Source organism: Idiotropiscis lumnitzeri, chromosome 9 (assembly GCF_059441095.1).
Source record: "Idiotropiscis lumnitzeri isolate Australia: NSW breed Sydney's pygmy pipehorse chromosome 9, RoL_Ilum_1.0, whole genome shotgun sequence".
Classification (NCBI taxonomy): Eukaryota; Metazoa; Chordata; class Actinopteri; order Syngnathiformes; family Syngnathidae; genus Idiotropiscis; species Idiotropiscis lumnitzeri.
The window spans coordinates 21,708,119-21,735,246 of NC_142399.1; the positions used below are offsets into that span (position 1 = coordinate 21,708,119).

Genomic DNA, 27,128 nt, shown 5'->3' on the forward strand with positions numbered 1-27,128 from the left:
GTAACATCTAAGACGTGTCCTGTATTGTTCTTTCATGCTGGAAAATGCTGTGTTTCTTCTTTGGTTGCTTGAGAACGCTTACTGTGCGTTGCCTGAAATGCAACTTCTCGCCATTTCACTGTGTCATGTTGTCTAATTACACGCAAAACAATCCATATCTGTCGTTTCGCAGTCTTATGGCCAACTAAATACATCTGAACTTTGCAGTTGCAATTGACCGAGATAGTAATGCTGGAATATGACACATGGACCATTGGTAATTGGTCCAAAAATTCCACATTTGTTTTCCCCACTGCAGGTCGGTTTCTGAATAGTGAAGGCACAGGTCTGATCAACCCATCATCCAGCTACATGCCGTTTGGTGCCGGGGTCAGGGTGTGTCTTGGTGAGGCCTTGGCTAAGATGGAACTTTTCATCTTCCTGTCCTGGATTCTTCAGCGCTTCACGCTCTCTACCCCACCAGGTCAACCGCCTCCCTTGTTGGAGGGCAAGTTTGGCGTGGTCCTTCAACCAGCCAAGTACAACGTGACGATCACAGCCAGATCAAGTTGAAAGGCACACAAGCACCAGGTCTGCTGGATGCTCTGTTACAAACCAAAATGTCGCTTTTAAGAAGAATGGCAAGAATAATCACTCTAAAGTTGTTATCAAGCCCATCAATTAGGGGATAAAATAATTAGTGGGTCGCTTTGACAGTAGTTTGGTTCACCCATAGTGAATTCTGAACATGAGTGTTAATAGTTGTTTATCTCTTTATGTCATGTGATTGACTGCTGACCCATCCAGTGTGTATTAGTCTGGCTTTTTCCCAAACTTACACGAGATGGTGTCCCATCTATTATCAGGAAAGAAAATATGTAATAAAATGACAAACAAACTCTTGAGGTTAAACGATAACATGAATGTGTACCCTTTCCATTTCAGAGAGCTCTCAAAAGTCTTACCACTTTGAACAGGAATAAGATATTCCATACCTTTTTTTAGGCCTCCGCCATATGACGAAAAACATGATAGACCTCTCCTGAAATTTGAGGGTGAGTGTAGTCTATAAAGTACTATATTTTAAGTAGTGCAACATCTTACGGCCTTACTACTCTGAGCATGCCCAATCTCGGAAGCTAAGCACGGTTAGTACTTGGATGGGAGACCCCGCTGGAAATACCAGGTGCTGTAAGCTTTTGCACCTCAACTGTAAAAAAAAAACTTTTGAGAAACTGATTTTTTAGAATAAGAAGGCCCGTTGTATTCTTAGCGGATTAATTGTAATAACTTATCTTTTCTTAAAATATACATATTTGTAAGTTATTTAGTGAAAGTAATGCCCCGAGATACTGGCGATGCGCTTTTAAGGTGCCATCTTATTGGTCACTCATTTAAAAGCATGCAATTTCATTTGAAACTTATTGCCCTTTATGCATATTGAGCGTTCCATTATCATGCTAATTTTTTAATACTGTATATTTTGCAGCCCTACTTTTTATACACATGGGTATGGATAAAATTAAACAATGCTCTTGCTGGGCAGAGCACAAATAGCAGAGCGGTACATGTCACCGTTTTTTGTTCAGATAGCGTGGGTGTAGATTTCCAGTCAGTGCCCCAGTAACCAGCCACAGTCAGTCTCAAATCCAGACCAAAACGAAACAAAAAGCCCAAAAATTCAAGACGGTACCGTCAGGAAGGGCATTCGTTGTAAAAACTTCCCAACAAATGATGCAAGTGGCATCCTTTCGCTTGGCCAACTATTCAGTATAAGACATACTCTGTTCTTCTTCAGGGTAATCATTTCAATTCATCGCTTCTGTATTCATCCTTCAGTCTGGTTTGGTGCTTCAAAATCAGATTCTGGGAAGCAGGAGTTGGCTAAAATCTGCTGATTTTTGCTCATTCATTAACCTTCTCAGAGAAGTTTAAAATTAATCAAGCATATATTCACTTACCAAAAATGTTTCTCCGTTCAAGAATGCAGATATATAATTAGAAATTGACATTTTCATTGTGAAATAAGTAAAGACATTTCAAAATGTATGGATAATATTTATTCAACAATGAAATTACAATCAAACATTTGTTAGAGCAGTGATTTTCAAGTGCCACAAGTGGTATGGCAGCCTCTTCTGTACATGCAAGAATCAAATGAAATTAAATTTGTCTCATTGCAATACATTTTAATTGAATCATTTTAAGTGGACACTTTTAAATGTTCAAACTGTGCATGTTAGTGTGGCTTACAATCATAAATGTACTGTACATTTATGAATACAACCTGTGCCTCAATTTTAATAAACATTACTGTATTTCAATCCTGGTTATTTTGTCAGTAACTGGACAGCTAAGTATTTTTTGGAGATCGTATGTCGTATAAAATGTTTGAGAACCTGTGCTGCAGAGATCTTTACTTGAGTATTAACTGTGGCGTAAGCTTTAAAATTCCAAGAATTATTGATCCCATCAGAACTCAAGAAGTCATCAGAAGTCAAGATTGGTCTCAAGACTTTGAGAAGCCAAGATATGCTCTCTTCTGTTGTGATGCACGCTCTTGCGGTTGGAGGCATACTTTACTGTATTCATTCAAAACCTCTTTCCACTTGTTGGACATTGTTTCCACCCCACATTCAAACTGTTCCATAGTTTAGACTCCACAAACAGGAAGCTCCTTCTCGATAATTTGTCGCTTCTTCTGTCCTGAAACTGAAACACCATTTCATTGAATTATTTTTTTTCCAATATTTCCAGACAATGAATAAAAAAATTAAAACTAAAAAATGGGAAAAAAAAAAGACAGCACATTTTAAAGATTGAACCAATTTGTATGTGAATGAAACGTGTGTTTTGTTGCCCATATTAACGTGACTATTCAAACAAATTGCAGTGTATGGCGAGACTTCTTCAGCTTTGGATTTTGCCTATAAAAAGTACTTTGATACTAGTTAGTGGTGTTACCAACATGGAAGAAAAACAGTCTTTTAAAAATTTATAGCAACTTGGTGGGGCACAAATAATTTATAATACAATAGGATCAGACATATGGTACAAGATCATTTTAAAACTTAAAATGACAATAATTGAAAATGAAACAGAATTAACCAACCACATCTGCTGCAATTGTAATGCTGTTTGTTTTGCGTTAATGTGTAATGTGTTAATCTGCATAGTTTTACGTGGTGTTTTTATATTAACTGATGAAGTAATTTTTGTTTTATTGTGCACTATCCCTGTTAAAAACGAATACATGAATTAAAACTTTAAGAAAATAAAATAAAAAATAAATTAAAAAAAATCTTTCACCGAAGGGAATTAAGAATAAACAACAGAGAAACTGTGGTGAAGTGTGCACACCCTCCTATAGTTGGCCATGAGGCTGCATCAGACTCAACCAATCCCATTCAAACTCATGTTAAAAGGAAGTCAGGACACAACCGCCACCATTGAAAGTGCCTCTGACAAACCCCTAAATAAAGTTAAGATGAAAGATGAGAACAAAGCGGGTCTGGTCAGGGGAGAAGGGTCCGCAGCTCGACCATATCGGAGGTCAGGGAGGCTGACGGCAACATTGAGAAGCTAGAGGATTGCATGAACGAGAGGCTGGTTAGTACATGTGACCGCCATTTCCTGTCTTCTTCATAGATAGGTTTTTAGTGCTATGAAAAAGTATTGCCCAGTGTGAAAATGTAATTGTTTGATCATGAATTAATGGTGGCTTATCACATTTTAACAGACAACTCCAAGCCTGATTACCTCAAGAAGAAATCTCTTAAATAGAAGCTGTCTAAAATATGGTCAAAATATCTAAAAAAAAAAAAAAAAAAAAAAAAATCTGCAAAAAAAATGCCTCCATCCAACTAAAGATCAGAAAAATGGTAACTGACATACATCTGTCTGGAAAGGGTTACAAAGCCATTCCTAAAACTTTTAAGACTCCAGTGAACAGTGATGAGGGCTATTATCCACAAATGGAGAAAACATGCAACAACCTTCCCAGGAAGAAGCAGCACAGCCATGACTCACTCAGTCAGGAGGTCACATAGGAACCTCGGACAATATGGAAAGAACTGTAGGCCTCAGTCAATAATGTAAGAGTTCATGTCCCATCAACAAGTAACAATGTCAAAAAAAAAGAAAGGCATTTATGGCAGAATTATGGACGGTCAATCAATATTGTGGTTTGCAACACTAATGAGTGTTGAAACCTTTCAACTTCGTCTAGAAAGTAAAAGTATGTCAGGAAAAGCAGATTAGAAAATCTGAATGTTATTTTAGGTTAATCAAAGACACTTTAAATGGTGCCAGTTGTGTGCCGACTCCCATTTAACTAATTTGAATATGATTTGTTTATTCCGAATAGGGCTGCACAATATACCGAAAAAAAAATCTGTATCACCATAATGGTAATATGCATATTGCAAAGACATGCAATAATTTTCTTATGAAATAGTATCCTTTTATCTAAATTTGACCAGAGAGACAAAAACTAAAATGTGCACCGGGACCCAATAGTTGGAGGATAACAATTAATTAGGTAAGAACACATTGAGCTCACTTATTTTGCCACTTGATAAAAAGAATACACTTCTTTCATTCAATTAAAAAATCATTTTTGTAGGTAAATAATAACTATCACAATACCATGGATGACACTATCGTCAACATCCATATCGCATGTTTTTCCAAATCTTGTGAAGGCCTTATCCTGACACAGCGATTTCCATCATGAGAGGGTGTGCACACTTGGGTGACATTATCTGAGTTTATTTTTAGACCCCACAATGATTTTTTTTCTTTATAGGATCACAGTTGGTTAAAAAAAAAGATGAAATTATTTGTCCTGATCTTTTTTTTTTTTAATTGTGCAAACAAGGGAATGATTACTTTTTATATCCACTGTTGTATGTTGGTACATTTTTATTACACGCTTTTGAGTGTACTGGGAGCTTCACAATAAAACTGTACAGTTCATGTGAGTGTTAATCAGCGTAATACACAGAGCATGACAAATTACATGCAACTGAGTGTCAGGAACAATTTTCGATCATTAAGAGCAATGTTTCTTTCTCAATCATTTAGCTCGACTTCTGTCAAAACCTTCCACACCCTAATTAATCCAGCAGAAAATCACTGATCTCCTCTCTCATGCGAGACCTAAAAAACAAAAGAGGTAAATTACAGTGAAACTACCATACCTCATCATTTGAGCATTCATCCATGATCTGTATCACTTTTCCCATTCATTCATTACTTCTTGTAGTGAACGAAATAAAATGAAACAAACGGCTTACCTCCTTTGCCTTTTCTGAGCCTCTGACAAGATGTATTGAGGAAGACAATCTACGGAAGACTGGAAGGCAAAAGCAAGGGAAACGTTATTACTGCTATAGCCAGATGAGTTTGCATTGGGCCATGGCTGATATACACACTAACAGTAATAAATGACACCACCCTCCAAAAGTATTGAAACAGAATGGCCAATTCTTTTATTTTTGCTGAAGACACAAAACATTTAGGTTTAACATCAAAAGATAAATATGAGACAGAGCTATACAGTACAGTGGCAAGAAAAAGTATGCAAACCCTTTGGAATTTTTGTAACTTTTTGTTTAAATTTGTCCATGGCCATCTCCTCCCCCATTGAACATCTGTGAAGTGGGCTTTTGAGGAGAGGACCGACCTTTCTGGGTGATTTAGAGAGATTGTGCAAAGAGGAATTCAATACAGTACAATATAATCTTATTTGAATAGCGCATTTCACAACAGCTGGAGCTGTAACAAAGCACTTTCCATATGCCGTCATATAAATTAAGAGGTAATCAGAAGACAAATTAAAACAAACACATTTACAATAGATATCAGAAGAACAGTGACAGTCTCATGTTGGTCTAATATCCCTCGTTTCTTATTGGTCTAATATCCCTCGTTTCTTATTCTCCCATCTTATGAACCAACGAAGATTAGGTGTTGTTTTGTTCGAAAAAGGGCATTGTACCAAGTATTAAAATCAAGGGTGCTAATAATTATGTCAGACATGATTTGATAGCTGAAAAACGCATCATCCGCAGGGGTGCCAATGATTATTGAGGGCATTACAAATTCAAGTTTTGGGAAAAATCATTCAAAGGCTTGTTTTCCAACAGTCTCTGTACAATCTATGTAATGCATTTCAACCACAGCACTGCAACTGTACTTATTAAAGTCTTAAAACACATACATCTGAATAATGATACCTTCAAAAGCACCATTTTGGTATTGCCGGACCTCATTGCTGCATTTGACAAAGTTGATCATAACATACAGCTCAGACTACAACAGTGGCTGGGACATACTGTGACCGTGTTAAATTGGTTCATAACGTGCTTGAATGAAAGGAACTACTACTTCTCAATTAGTAGTCATGAGTCTGAGCGAACAAAGATCACATGCGGGATTCCACGAGGGTCCATTCTTGGACTTCTATTTAAAATCTAGGGATTGCCGCTTGCAGATTATGGAGCATCACAACATCGCTTATCACTTTACATTTCAGCATCATCACATGACTATAGTCCCTTTACATTCATTAAGTAAGTGTATTATTCAAATCAATGAGAGGATGGACTTCAATCCAGAAGTTGTTTTTGGTCCGGAAATCAAAGATTCGCACTCACTGCTGTCAGAGTCCTTACAAAGACCACGAAACTGGACCACATCACATCTGTCCTCAAATCACTACATTGACTTACGAGTCAAAGAATAGATTTTAAAATCTTGTTGCTGGTATATAAATATCTAATTGGTCCTGGACTAAAATACATGCAAGATGTACTAGTAACCTATGAAACATCCAGACCCCTCAGGTCGGTTGGGACAAGTCTTTTGTGCGTTCCCAGAACAAGAACCAAACAAAACATTTTGCTACTAAGCTCCTCACCTGTGGAACAAACTCCTCGAATACCTGAGGTCTGCGCAAACCGTCAGTTCATCTAAAGCAGGGATGAAAACATGCTTGTTTACTGCAACATTCTCATGAATCTATACTTTATTCTCTTGGTTTAATTCTCATTGATACGCTATCTTTTTATTTACTTCTAGACTGATGCTTGGCTTTAAATTTTTTTTTTAAATCATTAATTATTTCAAATGATTAAATTATGGTTTCTTCAGAGTTTTGATATTGTTTCTCTTTCCATAATGCTTTAAATGTTTTATGTAACGCACTTTGTCTTTTACATGAAGTGTGGTATGCAGATAAACTTGCGTTGCCGATAAAAATACCATTAACAAGCTGGATCAATAAGTAGTATAACTAAGAGTCGTATTAAGTTAAATTTTTAACAATACCCATCCCTTGGCTATCGTTGAAGCAGGCAGTTCTAGTGATACAAAGAAAGATTAGACAAAATTTCATGAGCAATTTTGCAGAAATTTAAAAAATTCCAAAGAGGCTACATAATTTTCCCCTCCACTGTTCCAATAAAAAAAAAAAATGTTTATATAAAATTACACCTACATGTCACCTACCAAGTCTTTGATGGTCAACTGACAACTGTAACATAGGAGGCCTGTTATATCAAGTGTGTCTGGAACCCTATGACATACGAGTTATAAGACAGCGGAAACATTCTGAATGTGAGCAAAAAAAACCTCACATTTTATAGAGACAAAAAAAAATAATAGACAATGTACCCGTCACCAGAACAGCAGCCTCCGTCTTCCACAGTCCCATCACAATATTCTCCTTTTCCTTTTGAGCAGCAATGTGCACTGGGACCTCGCAATTCTGGAAGCAAAGAAATTTGAACGCAAATACTCAAATCACTTCTGCTGATTTTAAAAACTAAATTATGAGCCATTCACAAACTTCCTGGGGTGCTACAAAATGAGCAAACATGAAATCACAAATTGCTACGATGCTTATTCACTGACTGTAGAACTTGAACCTCAAACAAAGTATACCATAATTAAAAGCTGTATGTCCTGCTGTTGAAACATTGGATATAAAGTAATAAATATAATTAAAAAACAAAAAAATGCTCATAGCAAAATATATATTCTAGTGATAAAGATAACGTTTCATAGGGAGTTTAATCCAGCAATTTTAAGAGAGGCATCCTGTGTTTTGTGTTGTGATTATTCTTTATGTTGAGCAGTGAACAATATTCTATTTCAGTCCTGTATGTGGAGGTAATGTTACAAGGGGCTTGATGCAATACCAGTGAACAACACTGAGCCTCATACACAAAATGTGCTCATGTACCAACTGTTCTTCAGTCCCACTTACAACTTGTCAAGAGGAACGTGACCTCAAATCCATGTGAAATCCAAATAAATCAGATTTGCTTCACAAATCAGTTTTAATTTTGGGTTCCTCTAAATAGCACTCTGTTCATCATTGGGCTGAAAGCACGCTGACGTGCCAAACAAACGCATTAAAGGGGGACGTGTACGATTCAGCATTAACTTGTTTCATGGAGTAGAATGCATGATGACTTTCAGTGGTTCAAGAATATAATGATGCAAAAAAAAAAAAAAAGAATAATTAGGATTAATTACAAATAATTTAAGTTTGGATAATAAATGAATAAAGTTTACTTATAGTTGAACTTGAAATTCTCAGTCAATCTGTCTGGCTGTCATAAAAGAACCAAATAGTTTAGGTTTGGCTAATGTCAAATTTCTGATATCTCACACAGCCCATCAGAGGAACAACCGACATTGAATCACATCCTGTTGCTTGACAGCAAACATAGCATGTCTCGCGAAATACCAAGCCATAGTAAACAGTACATGTACGTAATATTAGCTAGCACTACTACAAGTATTACACATAGCCCTAAATTAAACTTATAACATTTATCTCTTGTGTGATAATCAACACCAATTATCCATGTACAGTGGGCTGAACGATTTTAGGGGGAGAAAAAAATCGTATCGTGTTTTTTGTGACATATTGCGATTTCGATTTAATTTGCGATTTTCTTCACAATGTACAGTGACCAGAAAATGCCATTAAACCATTAAAAACAATAAAAGCTATTACTGTCGTAATGAAGAGACACTAAAGAGGTTTTGTAAGGGAGGCAGGTTATTCTAAAGTTTTTAAAAATTACTTTTTGCCAAGTATAATTTTGTATTTGTATAATCGTGTACATGAAAATGCATTTTTTAACCCCAAAATGGTTTACGTTGGGTACTAATGTAAATTTTCTTTGTACATAAATGTCATATTAAATGTGAATAAAATCATTGTCCTTCAGCAAAGCTAAATTGATTAAAGTATAATTAAAAAAATATAATTTGGAGACCTATTATCTCAAAACTCGGTACTCTGTGGTATCAAATTATGCAAATGTTATTGATCAGACTATAAATATTTAATATACGTTTGACATCAAAGCTCTTCGTCATGATGACGTCATGCGTTTATGTGTTCCCGTCTGAGAGCGTCTGCTAAATTGCTAATGTAGCCGTCATCTTATAATATGTCTCGGTACATATTGATTGAAACACGCTGTTGGCTCTCTGCCCTAACACGATTCTAACCAGACATCTGAGAAAAGTCGGCTGTACACTTATTTTGGGTCCTTCCGACACTGTATTTTACTTTAGCAATTGGCATGCTTAGCAAACACTTTATTGCCTCCTAGTTTAAAAAGCTACTTGTTAGTGGGGTTGTTTATTTGTCATCATGCAGCTCGTTGTTGCTGCTGTGCACGGACCTGCATACAGTACAAATAAAGTCCATATTGCTGCGGCGCAAGATAGCTTGGGGCCCTGCTTTCAAGCAGCGGCGAGAGAAATTACTTCTGGACTACGGACAGCGCAAAGTTTTTTTTTTTAAATCAGTACTGTGTGACCTGCTTCGTGAAATCGCAACTTTGACAATCTTGATATCGCATTATCTGAGATCGGAATTTCGGTCCCAAAACCATACATCGTTCAGCCCTAATGTACAGGGTCACGGGGTTGCTGAAGCCTCGCTCAGCTGACTCTGTGTGAAAGGCTGACTACACCGCGAACAGGTCGCCAGCGACCACAACACCAGTGACGGTAACGTTTGTCAAGTCAAATTAAGCCACATACATACCCTCGACACTCCTTAATAATAAACTTTCATCTCACCTCAATATGCTATTTCAAGTTTCATGGCGAGTTTTTTTTTTCTGAAAAGGCATGAGCTGGTGGCACTTTGGTGCTGTTTGTAATGTTTGCAACACATTCTAAATTAGTTATTTTTGAAAAACTTCTCCAAGTACGATTAGGGATGTGCAATGGTTGGCTGGCGTATTTGGCAACCCACCCCCCTCACTGCTGTTACTTGACTCGGTTGGTTCATGGACAGTCGAACATTTTACCGGCAAAGCTGCTACACCAGTTCTAGTGCGTTGAGTTGTCATTGATTTGTTCATTTGTGTCACGAGCACGTGTAACACGTCGTTTGCAAACCAATAGTGTGGCAGAATGTTATGTTAATGGTTCTCATTCAAACCTTATTAAAACACTCAATCTATCCGAGGACAATTTGGCCAGATGGGTATTTTGAACAGTGATAACATGGAATTAACAATATCTGAAATAAATAGTAACAAGGATTTTATTTTTTTTGTAAGGAGTAGAAGGTACAGATATTAACGTAAAAATGAAATCGAAAGAGCAGAGGTACAAAGTAGGCTGAAAAATAACTACTCTACTAAACTCTAGGTGTCCCATTTCTCCTTAAGATAGGTAAAGCTCCCTAATCTCGTTGCACACTGAGAGCAATGACAATAAAGGGCTTTCTGATTTCTGAAGTATTTTTACTTTGTTGCCTGACACCTACATTGTATATATAAATGCAGGTTCACCAACCATCAACAATAATTCTTTGATACTGGTGGAGGAGCAACTTTGCACATTATAATGTACACAAAAACAGTTGTTTTGTTTTTATCATTTTAAACGGGTTAAAAAATGAACACTAATGAAATGCTTACATTGTGAAACATTTTCCAGCCATATGGGCCAGCCCTACAGCACATTGTTTATAAAAGTGTTTGTGAAATCATTAACCATTTATCAATATTGCAAAGAGATACATATATTGTGATAAACTTTTCAGTCATATCGATCTGTTTTGGGATATTGGAAGGCGAGGCTCACTCACATTCAATTGAATGGACTTGCGTGACATGGGCTGCTCTAACATTTTTACAACAAGGTTCACTATTTTATCCACAGCTAATTGTGAAATTACAAATATGTAGACATGATGCACTAAAAACAATGTGTTGTTATTCGTGTGACGGCCCGGTCCCGATTTTCCATGAATACCCACTGTATTTCTGAAAAGTCATGAGAAGTGTACCTGTGTTTCGTCTGGGAAATGAAGCACTGCGAGCACCAACAGATTTGGTCTGGGAGAGACTTTCTGAGATCAGAGTGGACTGGAAGGCCGAAGCATTTTCTAGAGAATGGTAAAGGTTACATTCATGAGTTACCTAATATAGGATCAAAGAATTAAATAGTAATTTATATTATTTGTTATATATTCATTTGTAGCAGGGAAAACCTTTTAGATAGATGAACAATTTACTTGTTGGATATGTATAGGAACTCACAAAAAAAAAAAAAAAAAATTTTATAGTAATAGGCACAAATTTCAGCATCAAGCAGCTATTAATTTTTAATTGTATTTCCTGGATTATGTAAAAGAATTAGCTAGCGAATTAAAAAAAACAACATTTTTAATCTGCATTTTCCAAGATATCAGGAATTAAACAGATGAGTTGATTTAACTACTCCTGTATCAACGTTTAACGCTTGAATTCCACTAATTACTAATAAAGAGCTTTTGGCTTCTCATCTTCCAACTGGCCAATTTTTACATGGAACTACTGTTGCTGAACTTTAACATTCTCTGTGGAGAAGTGAAATGTTCGGCCAACATTTTGTACATTTGCACGGGTCGGGGTATGAAAGTAAAATGGTGGTGGATGAGAATTAGCCACACGTTGTTTAACCACCACCTGTCTTCAAATACTAATACCAGTGGTACCTCATGAATGGGAGCAAAAAATGACAGCAGCAGTAGGAAGTAAAATTTAGTGGCTAAAATGTTCTCATCTAATGCAAAAATCATAGAAGTTGTTTGCTACAAATTCACACACCAACATCGTCAGCGCCTAAAGCGACACTGATATGATTGTAATCAGCCACATAGGATAGACGCTCCAAGAGAGCAGAAATGTGGCCAAAAATGAAATCTGTCATAAATCCATCCTAAAATGCACACAATAGAAATACAAACAGTGAAACAGCGAAATGCTAGTTTTTTGGAGCATGTCTTTGATGGTCAATTGTGAGATTATTTCGGTGCCGTAGCGTTTCACAATGTTAGTATGTGTTGCAGCAAACAACTTCAAAATGTATTAATTTGATTAACAAAAGGTTGATTTTTAGTCCGGCTCACGAATCGGCACTCGCGTGTGTGTTTGCGCGCGCGCGCGTGTGTGTGTGTGTGTGTGCGCATGATGAACCTACTCATGAAATGGGATAAACCACAAAAATAGTCTAGAAATGCGTCAAAAATGCCACTAGCAACTGTTTGTGTATGAAGAGACATGAGATAACAGCATACGTTCAAGTGTGCCTGGATTAATTTATTCAGACATCACATAACACACACCCCTCCTGCCTGCGGGGCATACCATTACAAGAGGGAAGAAGAAAGAAGGAGACGAAGAAGTAGACAAATGAGACCATAAGCCCATAATAAAGTAAGTGTATTTGAATAGTAAATTAGCCAGCTAATGATCATATATCTTGATAGGTATGTTGATAATATATGATTTTTCTGAAAAAGGCCGGAGGGTCGAGGTCGGAAACGTACCGCTGGACAGAGGGGGACTGACCGGCGAAAAAGTGCCCTGCTCCGTTTAACACGGTTCCAAACCGATTAGGTATGGAAGAATTTACACCTTTGTTTTGTGCAATGTTTTATGCTGGATGCCCTTCCTGACACAACCCTCCAGCGTGGGACCAGCACTCCAAATACATTGGTGTGTAATCCCACGTGTCTGGTGTCGATTTAACCTCGTCTTCCTACTATTGGTAATTTTAACATGATTTAAAACCTGCAAGACTCACCAACTGCAGTATCCAGAGAACACATACAGAGCAAACATCTGTCGCAAGGGTCCGCAGAGGATGAACTCTTACAAGTAGTTTGCAGTTTTTCACTTGTTCTTCAGGACACAGCATAGCAAATTTTCATCAGTTTTATAAGTGAAAACTGTATTTATTATTGTATCATTGACCAACAGAAACATCATACTAACCTATATATGGTGCTGACCGTAGATGGGAAATCAACTTGCAGTTTGTTGACAAAGCTCTCCGTCAGACGCTGGATACTGCCCTTTTCTTTACTCTGTTGGACACAAGCAAAAACCCATGCATTATTCAGGGCAAACAGAAGATACATATGCAGTTTAATTAAATATTTTGGTTTCTAAAACTAGAGTTTCAAATTATTGAGATATAAGCCATACCGCTGGGGCTTTTGAAAGAATCTTAGAAACATATTCATTGGTCACATCAACATTTAACTGTCTTAGCAAAGATGAATGAGGTTTTGTTTTGTTACCATGTGAACTACAATAGTTAACAAATTCTGTGTTTTCTCATCTCCTATTAAAATCTAAGACTTTAGTAAAGATTGTTTGAACTTACTTTAGTGTGCAGGTTTGGTGTGAAAACAGAAGGGACATTGAAGATATGATTATAATAGGCTACTTCTTTTGCAGAATAGTCCCTCATTGGCCTCAATGACATAATGTCACCATAACGAGAGTCAGAAAAACTCTGTTAAAACAGACAGAAACACAGCAATTGATAACACTTTTTTTTGTTAATTTTCACACACAATTTTTTAAAAAACACTTACCGTATCTTGAGCTAGCTGTGCACCTCTGCCCAATGATATACTGATGAGAAGTTTAACCGCCAGTCTAGTGCAGTTGTCCCCAAACATCAATTTACTGTAGCCTTCACAACGAGCTGTGTGCACTAAAAGATGCTGTCTTTAAGAAAAACACACAGTGGGTTTCTTTTTCTTTAAATTTAAAATGTACATCTCACTGCATGTTACAGACTATAGAGTGAAGAACACAAACATCTCCGACTCACCGTATGATCAAACACTTTGTAAATGTCAGTTTCTTTCCCTCTGCAAGATTTGCAGGAGAATTTCATGGATTTTTTCCAGCAGGTTAATACTGTCTTACTTTTCTGTTTGTTTATTGTTTTTTTAACAACAGAGCAGGTCTTAATTTTATATGCTTTTAGCTTTTCTGAGATGTCTGATAAAATTAACATGCATTTTTCTAGGTGAGGTGGCAGCGGGAACAATGAAGAGAGCGGGTGAAACACTGCGGAGAATAGGAAGCCAAATTCCAATTCAAGGCACTGGTGAGTTGTTGTCAGGTCACAAGCTAGTACGTCATGAAATGTGAAGGCAAAGGTTCAGGACTGGACAGGAGACGAAGTGAGAGTATTCATTTGAGAAGAAGCAATTAAAGCAAAGCCGTAACGTGAGAAGAAGTTACGTTGAATTAAAAAAAAAAAAAAAACATGCGCACGTACGCGCAGGTTTTTTTTTTTTTTTGGCGTAACTTCTTCTCACGTTACGGCTTTGCTTTAATTGCTTCTTCTCAAATGGCTCCACCACACAAGCAATGAACCCATTTTTCGTTTGTGCAAGTGCTTGGGTTGTGCTTCTTCTAAGGGTTTGAATTCAAGTTTTGTTTTTCAAATCAAATCAAATCAGGTTACAGTATTTTCCTGTAACATTTAATTGAGTGTAATACAGTATATTGTCTCAGGAAATGTTCAAGAACAAAAATTACAGGTGACCACTTCTAAGAAGAAAAGTGTTTGAGGTACAGCATATGCATGCACAAATGATCAGAATGGTACCATCAATGCCTTCAATTTGAGCCAGGAAAAAAACGGTTATAAGTAATGCAAGGGGATAAAATGTCTTGACAGAAACAAGGGCAGACCCAAACCATTTCACCACCACAAATGTTTTTAAATTAATCAAAGAAAGAAAGAATATTTTTCAGACATTTAAAAAAAAAAAGCCTGAGTTTGCAATTCGAAATGAGATTTTCATTGTTCTGTTTAAAATGCACTGTGGTCGCGTAAATAAACGCAAATAATTAATTGAAACGCTTATGGACCCAACTGGAAATAAAGAAAGGACTAATTTAAAAGGTTAATACCTTAACATGGTGAGTAGATCTTCTTTGGCTGTCAGCGTCTTAGAGGAGTCAATAACGCGCTGCAGTAACTGAGTTTGGGACTCCTCGACATATGGTGATGAAGTTTGATGTTGCTGCTCTGGTGTCAAACAGCTACGGCTATTGTTACGAATGAAGTGATCCACGGATGCTTTGTAGGAACTTGCCTGTTGCGGTGAGGAAGAAGAAGCCATCACTATAGCTGAACTGGGGAGGTCAAGAACCTACAAGGTGAGAAGTGGATAATCAGGAATCAGTTTGGGACATTAAAGCACTTTAGAATTGCCACAGACGAAAGCGATTGAACTGGAAAATTGAGGAGAAAATAAAACACCCAGTTGATTTCAGGCAACGTTCATACAATGCATATGAAATCAACATATGGCAATGGGAAAACTAACTTGCAGTATTTTAATCAGGACACATTCTGATGCAGCCACAAATATTGTACAAATAGTTTTTTGGTCACATAAACAGCCTGAATCTGTCAAAAGTAAGAATTCTTACTATTGTACTATTGGTGGCATGTAGGACACAATCATTTCTTATTGAACGAGGGGGGGTTATCAGAGTGGGACAAAATTTGGTACACACTTTTTATACAACCTATGGAGACTAGGGCTGCACGATAAATCAAAATCTAATCGACATCGAGGTTTGACGTAGAGCGATTATCTGATCGCAAAACAGTGAGGTTTTGTATTGTTTTCCTCTCTCCCCCAACCTTTGGCATTTGAGTGACAGATGAATTACCCAACCAGAATTGTCGATGCTTGGGTCTTAATGGCGCTGGCCAATCAGTGTTGTTGGCAAACACATGTAAGTCTACGCTCCGATGCCTACAGTCAGCGCAGTCGGTCAATAACACGCTACGCGTGCACCTCTGTTTTTTACTGTGATTTCCGTGTGCCGAAGTGGATGTAGTGGAAGTAAGATGAGGAGAGGGAGATGCTCGTGCAAAAGATGGGCGGTACGTCTATTATTTGGACGTACGCCGGATTTGACAAAAATGAACCGCATCAAAAAAAAAAAAAAAAAGATCCAGAGGCAACGCGACCAATGTATTTCAACATTTGAAACACCACCACCGATTTGAGGATGAAGCCTGTCAAACAGATTCGAAATAAACAGATGAAGGGGAGGCAACAACTAGCGGTCATTCACGTGCTAAGCTAAGATCGCTAATAGGAGCATTCACGTTACGAAAAAAAAATTGGCATCGGAAAACTCTCTTGTAAGTATTAGTGCGCACCGGCGACAAGCTCCCTCTCAGAGCGTCTTTTCAGCACTAATGGCAACATTGTTACTTGTGATCGTGCATGTCTGATACAAGCAATGGTGAATATGCTGCTTTTTCTAGCCCCCCAAAAAACAATACAATATAATTGCCAGAAGAAAGCGCCTTGTACTTTTCATCAAATGGTGACAGTGATTTGTATTATAATATTGATCAAATTCTGTCTAAAACTAAACTGACTCACAATCGTAGTTTTGCGAGCACTGCGACAAGCTCGTGTGTGACGTGTGGGTGTGTGTGCACATGCGTGAGGAAGAGTGCAGTGGAGGAGATGAGCGGATATGTTGCAGTGGCGAGCTAGGAAATGAGAGACAAGTGTAAAGGAAAAGTTGAAGAGTGTATAAAATAAAACAAGTCGAAGCAGAAACGGATAACCGTAGCATTTTAATGCGTAAAATACAAAAACTGCAAATCGAATCATAATCGCATTAATGGTCTGAATAATCGCAATAAGTTCTTTTTTCAAAATCGTGCAGCCCTAATGGAGACCATACAAGGAACAGTTATAATGCATTGAGTTTAATATTGATAGAGTCAATGCCAACGGAGTGGCAATTGGGTTGGTATGGGTGGCAGCTGCCACCCTTTATTAACCAAATAATTCAAAAAAGGTAACTTTAGAATTGTAGTTTTAATACTATGCTACGGCACGGTTATATCATCAGAATCTAATATCAGCTTGTGCATATGGTACCACAGTAAGTGATGCGATGCTACGGTCAAACCGAACATGAAATGAATTATTCTTACGACTTGATTACATAGTCAATGCAATTTACATAGATACTTTACATGTTAATTCCAAGAATGAAACCAAGATATAAATAGCATTTAGCATTGCCCAAAGTCTTATCGAAACCATTGGCCAACTGAATGTCAAGTGATGGTAATCCATTTTGATTTCTGAGGAAGCCCCTCCTCCTCTTAGTTGGGGCGTGGCGCGAATGAAAAAGCTATTCATAGTAAGCAATGATCAAACTCACGCGAGAAGTGACCTTTCACCTTCGTTTTCACCGTAGCATAAGAGTAATTACCACCATCCAGAAAGAATTTTGCTCTTCAGGCGTGTCAACGCAAATAATGTCATATGACAACGAACCTGTTCCAGAGGCACAATGTGGAAGGGGAATCCTGTGGCCATAAAAATATCTTTCATCTTTGCCACCGTTTGCAGTCTCTCCTCCACAGACTGATTCAAAGCAGCACCCTCTAAAGAAGTAAAAACAAGCACATTCATTCATTCTAATTTCTGCAACCAAGCAAGACTCAGCACAGTTTCGAGTTCAATTATTTTTATTTACCATCAATGCAGACAATGCCTGGAATGAATCTCAACTTCTTGTGAGCATTCTGACTCAAACCCTAGAAGTTGGGATGAAAAGATGGTTTGAAAAATATGTTACAAGCAAAGGTATATTCTTCTTATTGATTTGCACATAATTCATCTTTTGCAAAATTTTCTGCTGGGCCCATTATTAAGAAATACTGTAGGTTGAGAAGTTTGAACAAAATCTGTTTTGATTTGTTGTATTGGTTAAAAGAAAATGCACAGCAGTGACTTTTGACACGAACCATCATCCATCCATCCATTATCAATAACTCTTCTCCTCACTAGGGTTGCGGGGGGCGTTGGAGCTTATCCCAGCTATCTTTGGGCAGTAGGTGGGGGACACCCTGAACTGGTTGCCTGCCAATTGCAGGGCACACAGAGACGAACAACCTTCCGCGCACACACTCATACCTAGGGGCAATTTAGAGTGTCCAATCAACCTGCCATGCATGTTTTTGGAATGTGGGAGGAAACCGGAGTACCCGGAGGAAACCCACGCAAGCACGGGGAGAACATGCAAAGTCCACACAGGAAGGCCGGAGCCGGAATCGAACCCACGACCGCTGCTGTCTCTCACTATGAGGCCATCGTGCTAACCAGTCGACCAACGTGCCGCCCACGAACCATCATGGGTGAGAAATATTTTATTTAAAAAAAAAAAAAAAAACAAGACAAACGATAATTTGACAATCTGAAATTGTAATGCATATTGGGCCAAATTCTCCTGTTTGTTCTTACGCAAGACAACCCCCGCCCCCCCCCCTTTTACATGCCTTGCTTGTGCATGTTCAAGTTATGCCCACTCTCCTGCTCAAATTTCCGACCATTTTTGCGTCAAGACTTTTAGGGACGCTGATCTCCGAGCCTGGCATATCATTCATTCATTTTATAAGTTTTTAAATACTGTCTTAAATTATAGGGGTTGTCTTTCGGGTGGGTCTGGGATTAAATAAAAAGGCTAGAAACAGCCATGCGTATGACATGGATGATGCGACAATTTAAGAGGTGTGACTCATTCATTGGTTTCACTGTTAGAATACAAAAAATTATAGTAATAAAAATGGCATATATAGACCTTTTGGACTTGTCTGAGCATTGAAGAAGAAGAAGGACCTCCAGATACAGCCAGCAGCACCTAAAAGTAAAACGTAACGATCATACTGGTTGTGGTGAAAATAAAGCACTTGGCGCCTGATTTACCAAGATCCCAAAAAGAGGGCACTTAATTCAGCCTTAGATGAATTGTGTGCACCGTTGCATTACACTAAAACTTTGATGTAATGGCAAGAAGTATAAAAGTGTTCAAGATCACCCAATTTCAATCAGGAATTCGGGAGCTCGAGCACCAAATGCGCAAAATAAACCTAAAAATTATGGAATTGGAAGTTTTAGAGGAGCATGCAATATGAACTTGGATATTTCCACAACATTCATTATGACTAGGGACGTAAATATTCATCGAGAATTGATTTAATAATCTGCTCAAAATATGCATCGATGTAAAAAAAATAAAAGAATCGATTCGCAACGCCGTCAAATTTGACCCCATTGTGGCCCGCCAATCAAAAAGTTTGCACACCCCTGGTTTAGAGTGTTCCATCAACCCACCATGTATGTTTTTGAAACGAGGGAGGAAACTGGAGTCCAAGGAGGAAACCCACGCAGGTATGGGGAGAACATGGATACTTTGTCTTATTTTTTCATGGTTTATCATATTTACGTGACGAACCTATGAATAAATCTTTTCAAACTTTGTGCGGGTGATATATCATGTACTGCTCTCGTGGTAAAATAAACCAGAGGGTGATTTAATTAAATAAAGTAACGTATGCAAATGCAGGTAATTTCCCCCCAATTTCGGCGGAGTCAAACGCTTACTTTATGTGTTAAATTGTAGCGAATGGTGCGCTGAAAACCACACCGACGAAAACTACCACTTTTATGGAAAACCCAGTTTAAATTACAGCAAATCAAAAACACAAAATCATACATTCTTCATGCCTTTCAATGAAAACAAACGTAGTAACATCGCGCCGCCTTCAGTCAATGCGTGCGCGCTCCCGCGACAGGGTATACAGATTTTTTCGGGGGTAAGTACTTTGGCACGACACCGGGCGCATCTGATGGAACGTCGCGTGCGATGTCCTGTTGTGGTACGCTAACATATTGTAGCGTCTACTGTGGATTGTGGCGGCATTAGTCCGCGAACTCAAAACCAAAACATAGTTTTTATTTACGCGTGATTGACATCGAAACAGCAAGAGCCCAAGTGCTAACTTTTGAACACGCACCGTGTGTTGCGTTGATGGAGTCGGAAATTTCATGACCCAAAGTACAACATGACGCATTTGGCACAAGCCATTGATGGCAACACCTGACAATAAAACATAAAATACCGGTACATACAGGTAGTCAGAATATACAAATTTACAGTCTAAAGAATATTGGAAAACAATGGGTTACAAATTTGTGTTTTCCAGAGCATTGTTATTTCCGAGTTTTATGATATGCATCACTCTAGATTTCTCTCTCATTCTACCTCTCTCTTTCCTTGTCTCTCCTATTTTTGGCACATACCACGTTTTGAATATTATGCATACTAGATAAGCAAAACAAAAAGTTTTGTATTCAGGTTAAATAAAACAAAATTTAAAAAAAAATGAATTCAAGTGATGATTTTAGTTTTCTTTGGCACGATGTATTTCCTCAATTTTATTCATAGGATTCCAGTCCCTCCTATATTAAAAAATATATTGGTGCTCAAGTATTTCTTTCAGTATTTATAGGCAGTTTCATAATAATAGTGCAACTCGGCATAGTGTATAGTCTTTGGTTCCATTCATAATGCTCTGAACATTTAGACGCTTACGCTAAACATCAATAAGTATTTTGTTAGTGGATCGCTGCAGCATCACACAAGCGCTCAGATACAAGCGTGGCAGCAATTTAAAAAAATTAAATAAAATATCGGATTGAAATCGGGAACTGAAAAATCAAAAACTGAATCGAATCTGGGCTTGAGTGAATCGTTACATTCCTAATTATGACCATATTTGAATGACATAGCTTACAGATTCAAAGAACGGGTTGAGTTAAAAAAAAAAAAGTTTTGGCAGAGGCTTGCACAATTTTAACAGTAAACAGAAATGAGTAAATGCAGAGTTGGCTTTCCTGTTCAAATGGTAAGTGGAAGAAGAAGAAGAAGGAAAAAAGTAACTCTTTGAGCACCGTCAACTAAGTTTTTTTTTTTGTTTTAATATGGTTGGGCAGCTCTGGTTCATAAATTGGGACTAAGAGAAGCAGATGGCAGCATTGTCTCTGTTGGATGAGAGGCCTGTGAACATGGCAATCTAGGGGGGGCGATAATCATTGTCATGGATATCACAAATGTTGCTTTCACATTCTGCAACTTTACATCATCAAGTATTTATACTGCCTCGAAAAGGAAAGACAAACAAGTCCGTCAACGGCCGTAAAGTAGGAGCAAGTGTTATAATTACCATTAAATCAGTGTGCATTGATAGCAAAGGAGGAGGAAATGATGAACCTTCATTGGGCGAATCAGCGGGCAGGATTCAGTGTGACTCTGATCACAGTCTTGCAAATGTTTCAAATAAAAAGGAGTGTCTTGTCTCAATAGGTAAATTAATAGCAAAACGCAAGTCCAAGTCCCTCATCTGGAAATGATTTGCGGGTTGACAAGACTGAGGTTGGTCAGAATAACATTGTTAGATGTGCCGAAATGGTCCTTGTGGAGTGCAATTCTCTTCCACCATGAACCACATGGATTATGAGGAAAGCTTTGTGACTCCAAAAGTATGCTAAAGAATAGCAATTAAACATGCACACTTAGAAAGCACTCATGGTGTTGAGCAAGCACGGAATAATAGGAGACATTTAAGTGACAGAAACATTCCCGGAAATCAATGCAAGTCTAGACATAATTTGAAGTTCATTGTTACGTTCCGGCTTTCAATGTCCAAATACAAGCCGGCCAATTCGGGGTTAAAGTTTTCAGACGCAATTTCCAGCAATCAGTAAAAAAATGACGTTGGTATAAAATTACAATGGTTGCTTATTGCGATCCAAACTAAATTCAAAAAAAGGATTCACAAGTCCAAATGAATTTGCTTGAGAAATGACTGTCCGATGTCGAAATGAAATGAACGTTGTAAGTGTGGCCATAAGTGGTTGAAAAACTATGTGATAGCCCCATCTATGTGCTTATCAAAATAAAACCACAGCTTCCCTGTTCGACATCCATTTAAACACACCTGATGCGTGCACGGCAATCAGCGAACAATCTGTGAGCCTGTCATACCATTAACAACACATAGGGGGACCAATCATTATGTTGACAAAAATACAATATATGAATATCAAATTGAACCTAATCTAAAATAAAACAATGTGGCTCCAACAGTTAAATATTGCCGTAGACACACACACGACCACCCTTACCTTGCAGAACAGCGACGTGATGTGTTTTTATCTATCCTATTCAGTATTATTTTTCCATCGCACTAACTATTCTCTTATTTATCTAATTTATATATTTAACTGAATTATTGTTGTATTGCACTGGAGAGGGGAGCTCTCTAATCTCGTTGCACACTTGAGTACAATGACAATAAAGGGATTTCTGATTCTGAGATTATTGTTGTACAATCATTTTTAGAAGATGTAGGAAGCAATTTAAAATGTAAACAAGCACTAGCGTTCACAAATGCTAACGAGCCATAATTGTTCCATGAAGCAAGTGTGGATTTAGAATATCATCAAATTATTGTTAATTTTCCCCATATCGCCCACCCTTTGGCGGATCTTTGGAAATACAAGGTTACGAGCAACTCGTGAGTGATAAAAGTGGGAAATCTACCAAAAAGAGTATCACAAAGAGAGAAAAGATGGATTTTTAATTTAGAAATAGAGGAAACAAAATAATGCGTGCGCGCGCGTACACACACACACGCACACCCCCACGCACTCACACGCGCTCATACACGCGCGCAAAATTCTAACATGGGTGATTAATTTTTTGTAAATACATTATTTTGTCATCAAAAGCCCATTTCCATTGTTGCTGTTGGAATTTTATTGAAGAAAATGAATGTTCAGATGTTTGGGGTATCATTAAAGGGGAAAAATCTACCCCCCCAAAAATTATTTTCAATATGTTCCATGTGCCTTTACTAGTCTAAACAGTTTTTAGCAGTCTCCGACGGCTGCCAATTCGTCATTTTCTGTTGACTGAAAATGTCATTACATTTGCTCAGGGCTCAGGTAATGACCATCATGGCTCACCTGTTCTCGGAAGCTGTGCCTTTGCCTTTGGATTGTTTGGTTTTGGCAATATAAAATTAAAATTGATATGCATTATAATAGTAGTGCAAAAAAATAACAACATACCTTTTCTCCAGGGAAAATCACTCTGTTTTTACCCAGTATTGCCCTGAATTTGTGAAGGAAATACTGTTCAAAACAGTCCCTACCAAAAACAAAATGCAAAAAAGGTATTAAGACAAAACATTAAACTTAAATTGCAACAACAGACTGGTGTGTGTAACATAAAAAGGTGGTCACTTCATATTAATAAAATGAACTCAATATGGCTAACATTAAAAAGGTATGTAAATATGTAACATAAAAGGGTGGTCAGTTCATTTTAACAAAATGAACTCAATATGGCTAACATTAAAAAGGTATGTAAATATGTAACATAAAAGGGTGGTCAGTTCATTTTAACAAAATGAACTCAATATGGCTACCCAAGAGATGGGCCTCAAGAATAGCAAATTATTTTCCAACACGAGACCGAGGAACTTCGCCATTTTTTTTTAACGTATGCTAACTAGCGCTTGTCGGGCCAACACCCAGAAATTCTTAATGTCAGACCCCAGTTGGAAAGACCAGCGGTTATGGGCCAGTAAGCCAAACTGATGTACAGCTTACCTGCAGTATTGGTCGCCTGCTCTGATGGCCACAACAGCAATCACCTCCTTGCATTTGACACATTTCTTCGACACACTACAAGATCAAACAGTCAACATAAGAATCTTCATAGAAAAAATTACTTCAAAATTCAGCAGCCAACTAAGGAAGCGCCTCAGGACTGTTAAGAATGATCACATTTTAAAAAAGAAAACACACAATTTTTTTTAATTTGGTAAATTATATTTTTACAGTTATCACTTTTTGCTTTATTTAAATGTACTTTATTATGAGTGTGAACGGTTGTTTGTCTTTGTGCGCCCCGTGATTGGCTGGCAAACATATCAGGCTATACCTGGCCTGCTGCTCTAAAATGGCTGGGATAAGATTCAGCACGCCCCGCGACCTTCGTGAGGAGAAGCGGCGTGGATACTTGGATAATGGATGGATGGTTCATAGTAGACTTTAATGTTACTTTTGATATCAACAACATATTTAATTTGAATCATTATCCAAGTGTTATACAATTAACCCTCATTTTTCACGGTTAATTGGGCCCAGAACCACCCAGGAAATTAGTAAAACCGCCAAGTAGAAGTTTACATTTTCTAATTATTACTATCAATTTAAATTTCTATTTTGGGAGTGGGGATTAACGCCATTTTGACCCCAGTGCCCAGACATAGTTCCCAAACTTCTAAATAATTGTTAATCAACAACTTTAACATTAAAAATGCAAAATGAAGAAATACCAAACTGCCATTTGATCTGCCGATGCTTCATCATCCTTGGCTTGCTGAGCCACATTTGAATACTGGTATGAATTTCTGAACGAGGTTAGATGCTGGGACGATGCACAGCCAATCAAATCCACTCGTGCTGTCATTGGTCGATCTCGCGGCCGGGAACCAATCACACGCCTTGTATGAGTGTTCATGATAACGTACAGCACTTCCATGTTAATTAATCTCTTCGAAGCAACGTGTCTTTCCGCAATATGGCTGTATTGATCTTTTTTGATGAATATGTTGGAAACATTCACAAACACTGAAGTTGCAAGAGTGAAGCACGAAGTGGAGAGGGATTATTGTATTGTTCTTTTTGTTATATTTAAATTAGTTTGAGCCCTTTAGAATCTGTTATGTAAAATAAAAAAAATAAAATAAAATTCAAATCCTGTTTTAAATTTTTTTTCTGTTCTGTCGTTTTATGTGTTTTTACATATATTTCCTGACAGTTTTATCATCAACAGAGGGCATGGGTGTCTTTTTACTGTTTATTTTTTGGTAAAATTGACTATAAAAACACTGGCTCACAATTAATGCATATTTTATGTAAGAAGGTACAATACAACTGTCAATTTGGCAGAAGTTCCCATTAAGCGTCGGATCACATTTACGGTCGTTCACGTCTCTGACTGAGTGGAACATATTGTTATTTTTATGGATGCCAAAATTTATGATACGACGTCACTGGTTCAAAACATCATTGTTTGCTAACGTTCCTTCTATGGAGGATTAATTAATGCCAAATTAAAGGTGAATCTGAGAAACTGTTTATTCAGATAGGTACATGTGGCTGCAATAAGCACTACCTGAAAGTTTCATGAGGATATCGGAAGAATTAATTCAGTTTTATGTCTATGTGATGAAACACGTTGGGGCACAGCATTTATGGTGTTTCTATGGGGGGGGAAATGACGTTAATTACCCCTCATTGACAACATTCTAAGAATTTATTGGTAAGTGTATTTCATAATATATATATATATATATATATATATATATACGCACGCACACCCCCCCACACACACACATATACATTATATATATATATATATATTATATATATATATATATATATATATATATATTTGAGCAGTTTGTTTTCAAATCCGTAAAATAAGGTCGACCAGCTTCATGAGTCCGATCGTGTTTGACGTTGTTCCACTGTTGTACCTCCCGGACATAACAAACATGTACTGAACACTCAAGTACCTGCCTGATATTATCTGCACGTGTGACAACTCAAATTCGCGATGCTTCCTATTCAATGACTGTTTTTAATACTCACAACATGCATGACCGTCAATCAAGCTCAACAACCATTTTATATTGGCGTCACATCACTTCATTCTGACACATGGGCAAGACGTAAAACAACGCTTTTCTTTACCTAATACAATGATTCCGTAAATGTGCAACCAACTTTCAAACAGCAAACAAAATAAAAGAAGTACCTTGGAGCCTCCTCATGCGCCAAGTCGTCATGATAGGCTTCAACTACCTGACACATCGGATCAACGGCCAACACGCAAGGATCTCGTGTAGCGTGGACAATTCACTTTTTCCGAAGTGTGTTTTTCGGACGCTTGTGGCTGATCAGACCTTCTCTTCAGCTCAGTTCCGTCTTCGTCAGCTTCCACTTCTTCCCTTGCTGTTCAACGGTGCCTGGCGAATAACGTTAAGGAGCATTACCGCCAACTACTGGTATGGAATTCCGAGCCTCATTATTGTATAATGAAGAATTTCAAAAGAATAAGCCAAAACCATCACGGGATATTTAAAATTACGAAAATCAGTACAAAAGTCTAGAATGGACACTTTTGAATTTTTATCTCATGGTCAACGTGCCATTGTGTGTGCTGTGCCAAACCTATGTGGGGATCAGACTTTCTTGCAGACATCTGATTAAATGAAAATAGAATAATGTGCTGTTTTAAAGGTTATCTGTGTGACGATCTGTGGAACTACATTAAAACACACGCAGACACGCCACGCGTGATTTCTATCCAAAATCAGGTCTCAAAAAAGAAATTTTAAAAGATGCTCCTGATGTGCACTGATTGTAGAAATCAGACCAGAATTCAGACTGTAACAAGACCTCCCTCATCATACCTCATCAGATTTTCATTTATTCCACAAGTGGAATTTTAAAGTCATCCCTATGAAGGCCAGCATCAGAGAAATGTGCTATGAGCTCTTGTAATTCCATGTGATGATAGGAAAAGTGCATGGTTCAGATCTCTAACTTGAACTCCAGAGAATTGAAGAGACTATCAGAACACATTTGGATCAGCGTTGAGTCTTTATTTAAACATTTTCCTTCATGACAATCCCTAGTAATTTGCATTTGATAGTGACTACATTCCAACAATGGCATTCAACAATTGGCAAAATGTCCCCCCGCCCAAGAGATGTACAAAAATGGGTGGATTGTAATGCTTAACTAATTTTCCACAAACGCAATTTCAATCAGAATGCATTGTTAAGACCAGTGCAGCAGGGTTGAACAAATTCTTGTTAATTTTGGGGGGTTG

The 27,128-nt window shown here is 37.7% G+C and overlaps 2 protein-coding genes across 8 annotated transcripts in view; one reads left to right on the top strand and one right to left on the bottom strand.

Annotated features, from left to right (window-relative positions):
• LOC148331427 (steroid 17-alpha-hydroxylase/17,20 lyase-like) overlaps positions 1–2,303 on the top strand; it is a 14,202-nt gene extending 11,899 nt beyond the window's left edge. The window contains exons 8-9 of one of the 2 annotated variants that reach the window (XM_088305347.1): positions 299–385; positions 464–2,303. In XM_088305347.1, coding sequence (XP_088161473.1) covers positions 299–385; positions 464–552 — 176 coding nt within the window. In that variant the 3' untranslated portion in view covers positions 553–2,303. Of the gene's footprint in view, positions 1–298 lie in introns of both variants that reach the window. The other variant, XM_088305346.1, reaches the window with a different exon arrangement.
• ctu2 (cytosolic thiouridylase subunit 2 homolog (S. pombe)) lies at positions 2,017–26,286 on the bottom strand. 6 transcript variants are annotated; one of them, XR_015845136.1, is made up of 18 exons: positions 26,049–26,286; positions 23,831–23,905; positions 23,288–23,366; positions 18,954–19,013; positions 17,850–17,910; positions 17,648–17,757; positions 15,234–15,475; positions 13,895–14,030; positions 13,681–13,812; positions 13,287–13,378; positions 13,096–13,193; positions 11,315–11,413; positions 7,657–7,750; positions 7,492–7,558; positions 6,902–6,953; positions 5,277–5,335; positions 5,092–5,139; positions 2,017–2,691 (listed from the first exon to the last, which is right to left on the bottom strand). XR_015845136.1 is itself a non-coding variant. In XM_088305349.1 (17 exons), exons 1-16 carry the CDS (start codon positions 26,102–26,104, stop codon positions 5,097–5,099), a joined length of 1,503 nt encoding a protein of 500 aa, XP_088161475.1. In that variant the 5' UTR covers positions 26,105–26,286; the 3' UTR covers positions 2,017–2,691; positions 5,092–5,096. The 6 variants fall into 6 exon arrangements, 4 of the variants coding, with proteins under 4 accessions (XP_088161475.1, XP_088161474.1, XP_088161477.1 ...); XR_015845135.1 differs by having other exon boundaries at positions 2,017–5,139; XM_088305349.1 differs by lacking the exon at positions 6,902–6,953.
• Between the last annotated feature and the right edge of the window lie 842 nt (positions 26,287–27,128).

Coding starts and splice junctions, on each gene's coding strand:
- ctu2 (XM_088305349.1), bottom strand. CDS start 26,104: ATGTGTCAGGTAGTTGAAGCCTATCATGACGACTTGGCGCATGAGGAG. Junction 13,379..13,680: donor CACCAAACCTGCACACTAAA/GTAAGTTCAAAC, acceptor TGTGTCCAACAG/AGTAAAGAAAAGGGCAGTAT. Junction 13,194..13,286: donor ACGGTCAGCACCATATATAG/GTTAGTATGATG, acceptor TGTGTCCTGAAG/AACAAGTGAAAAACTGCAAA.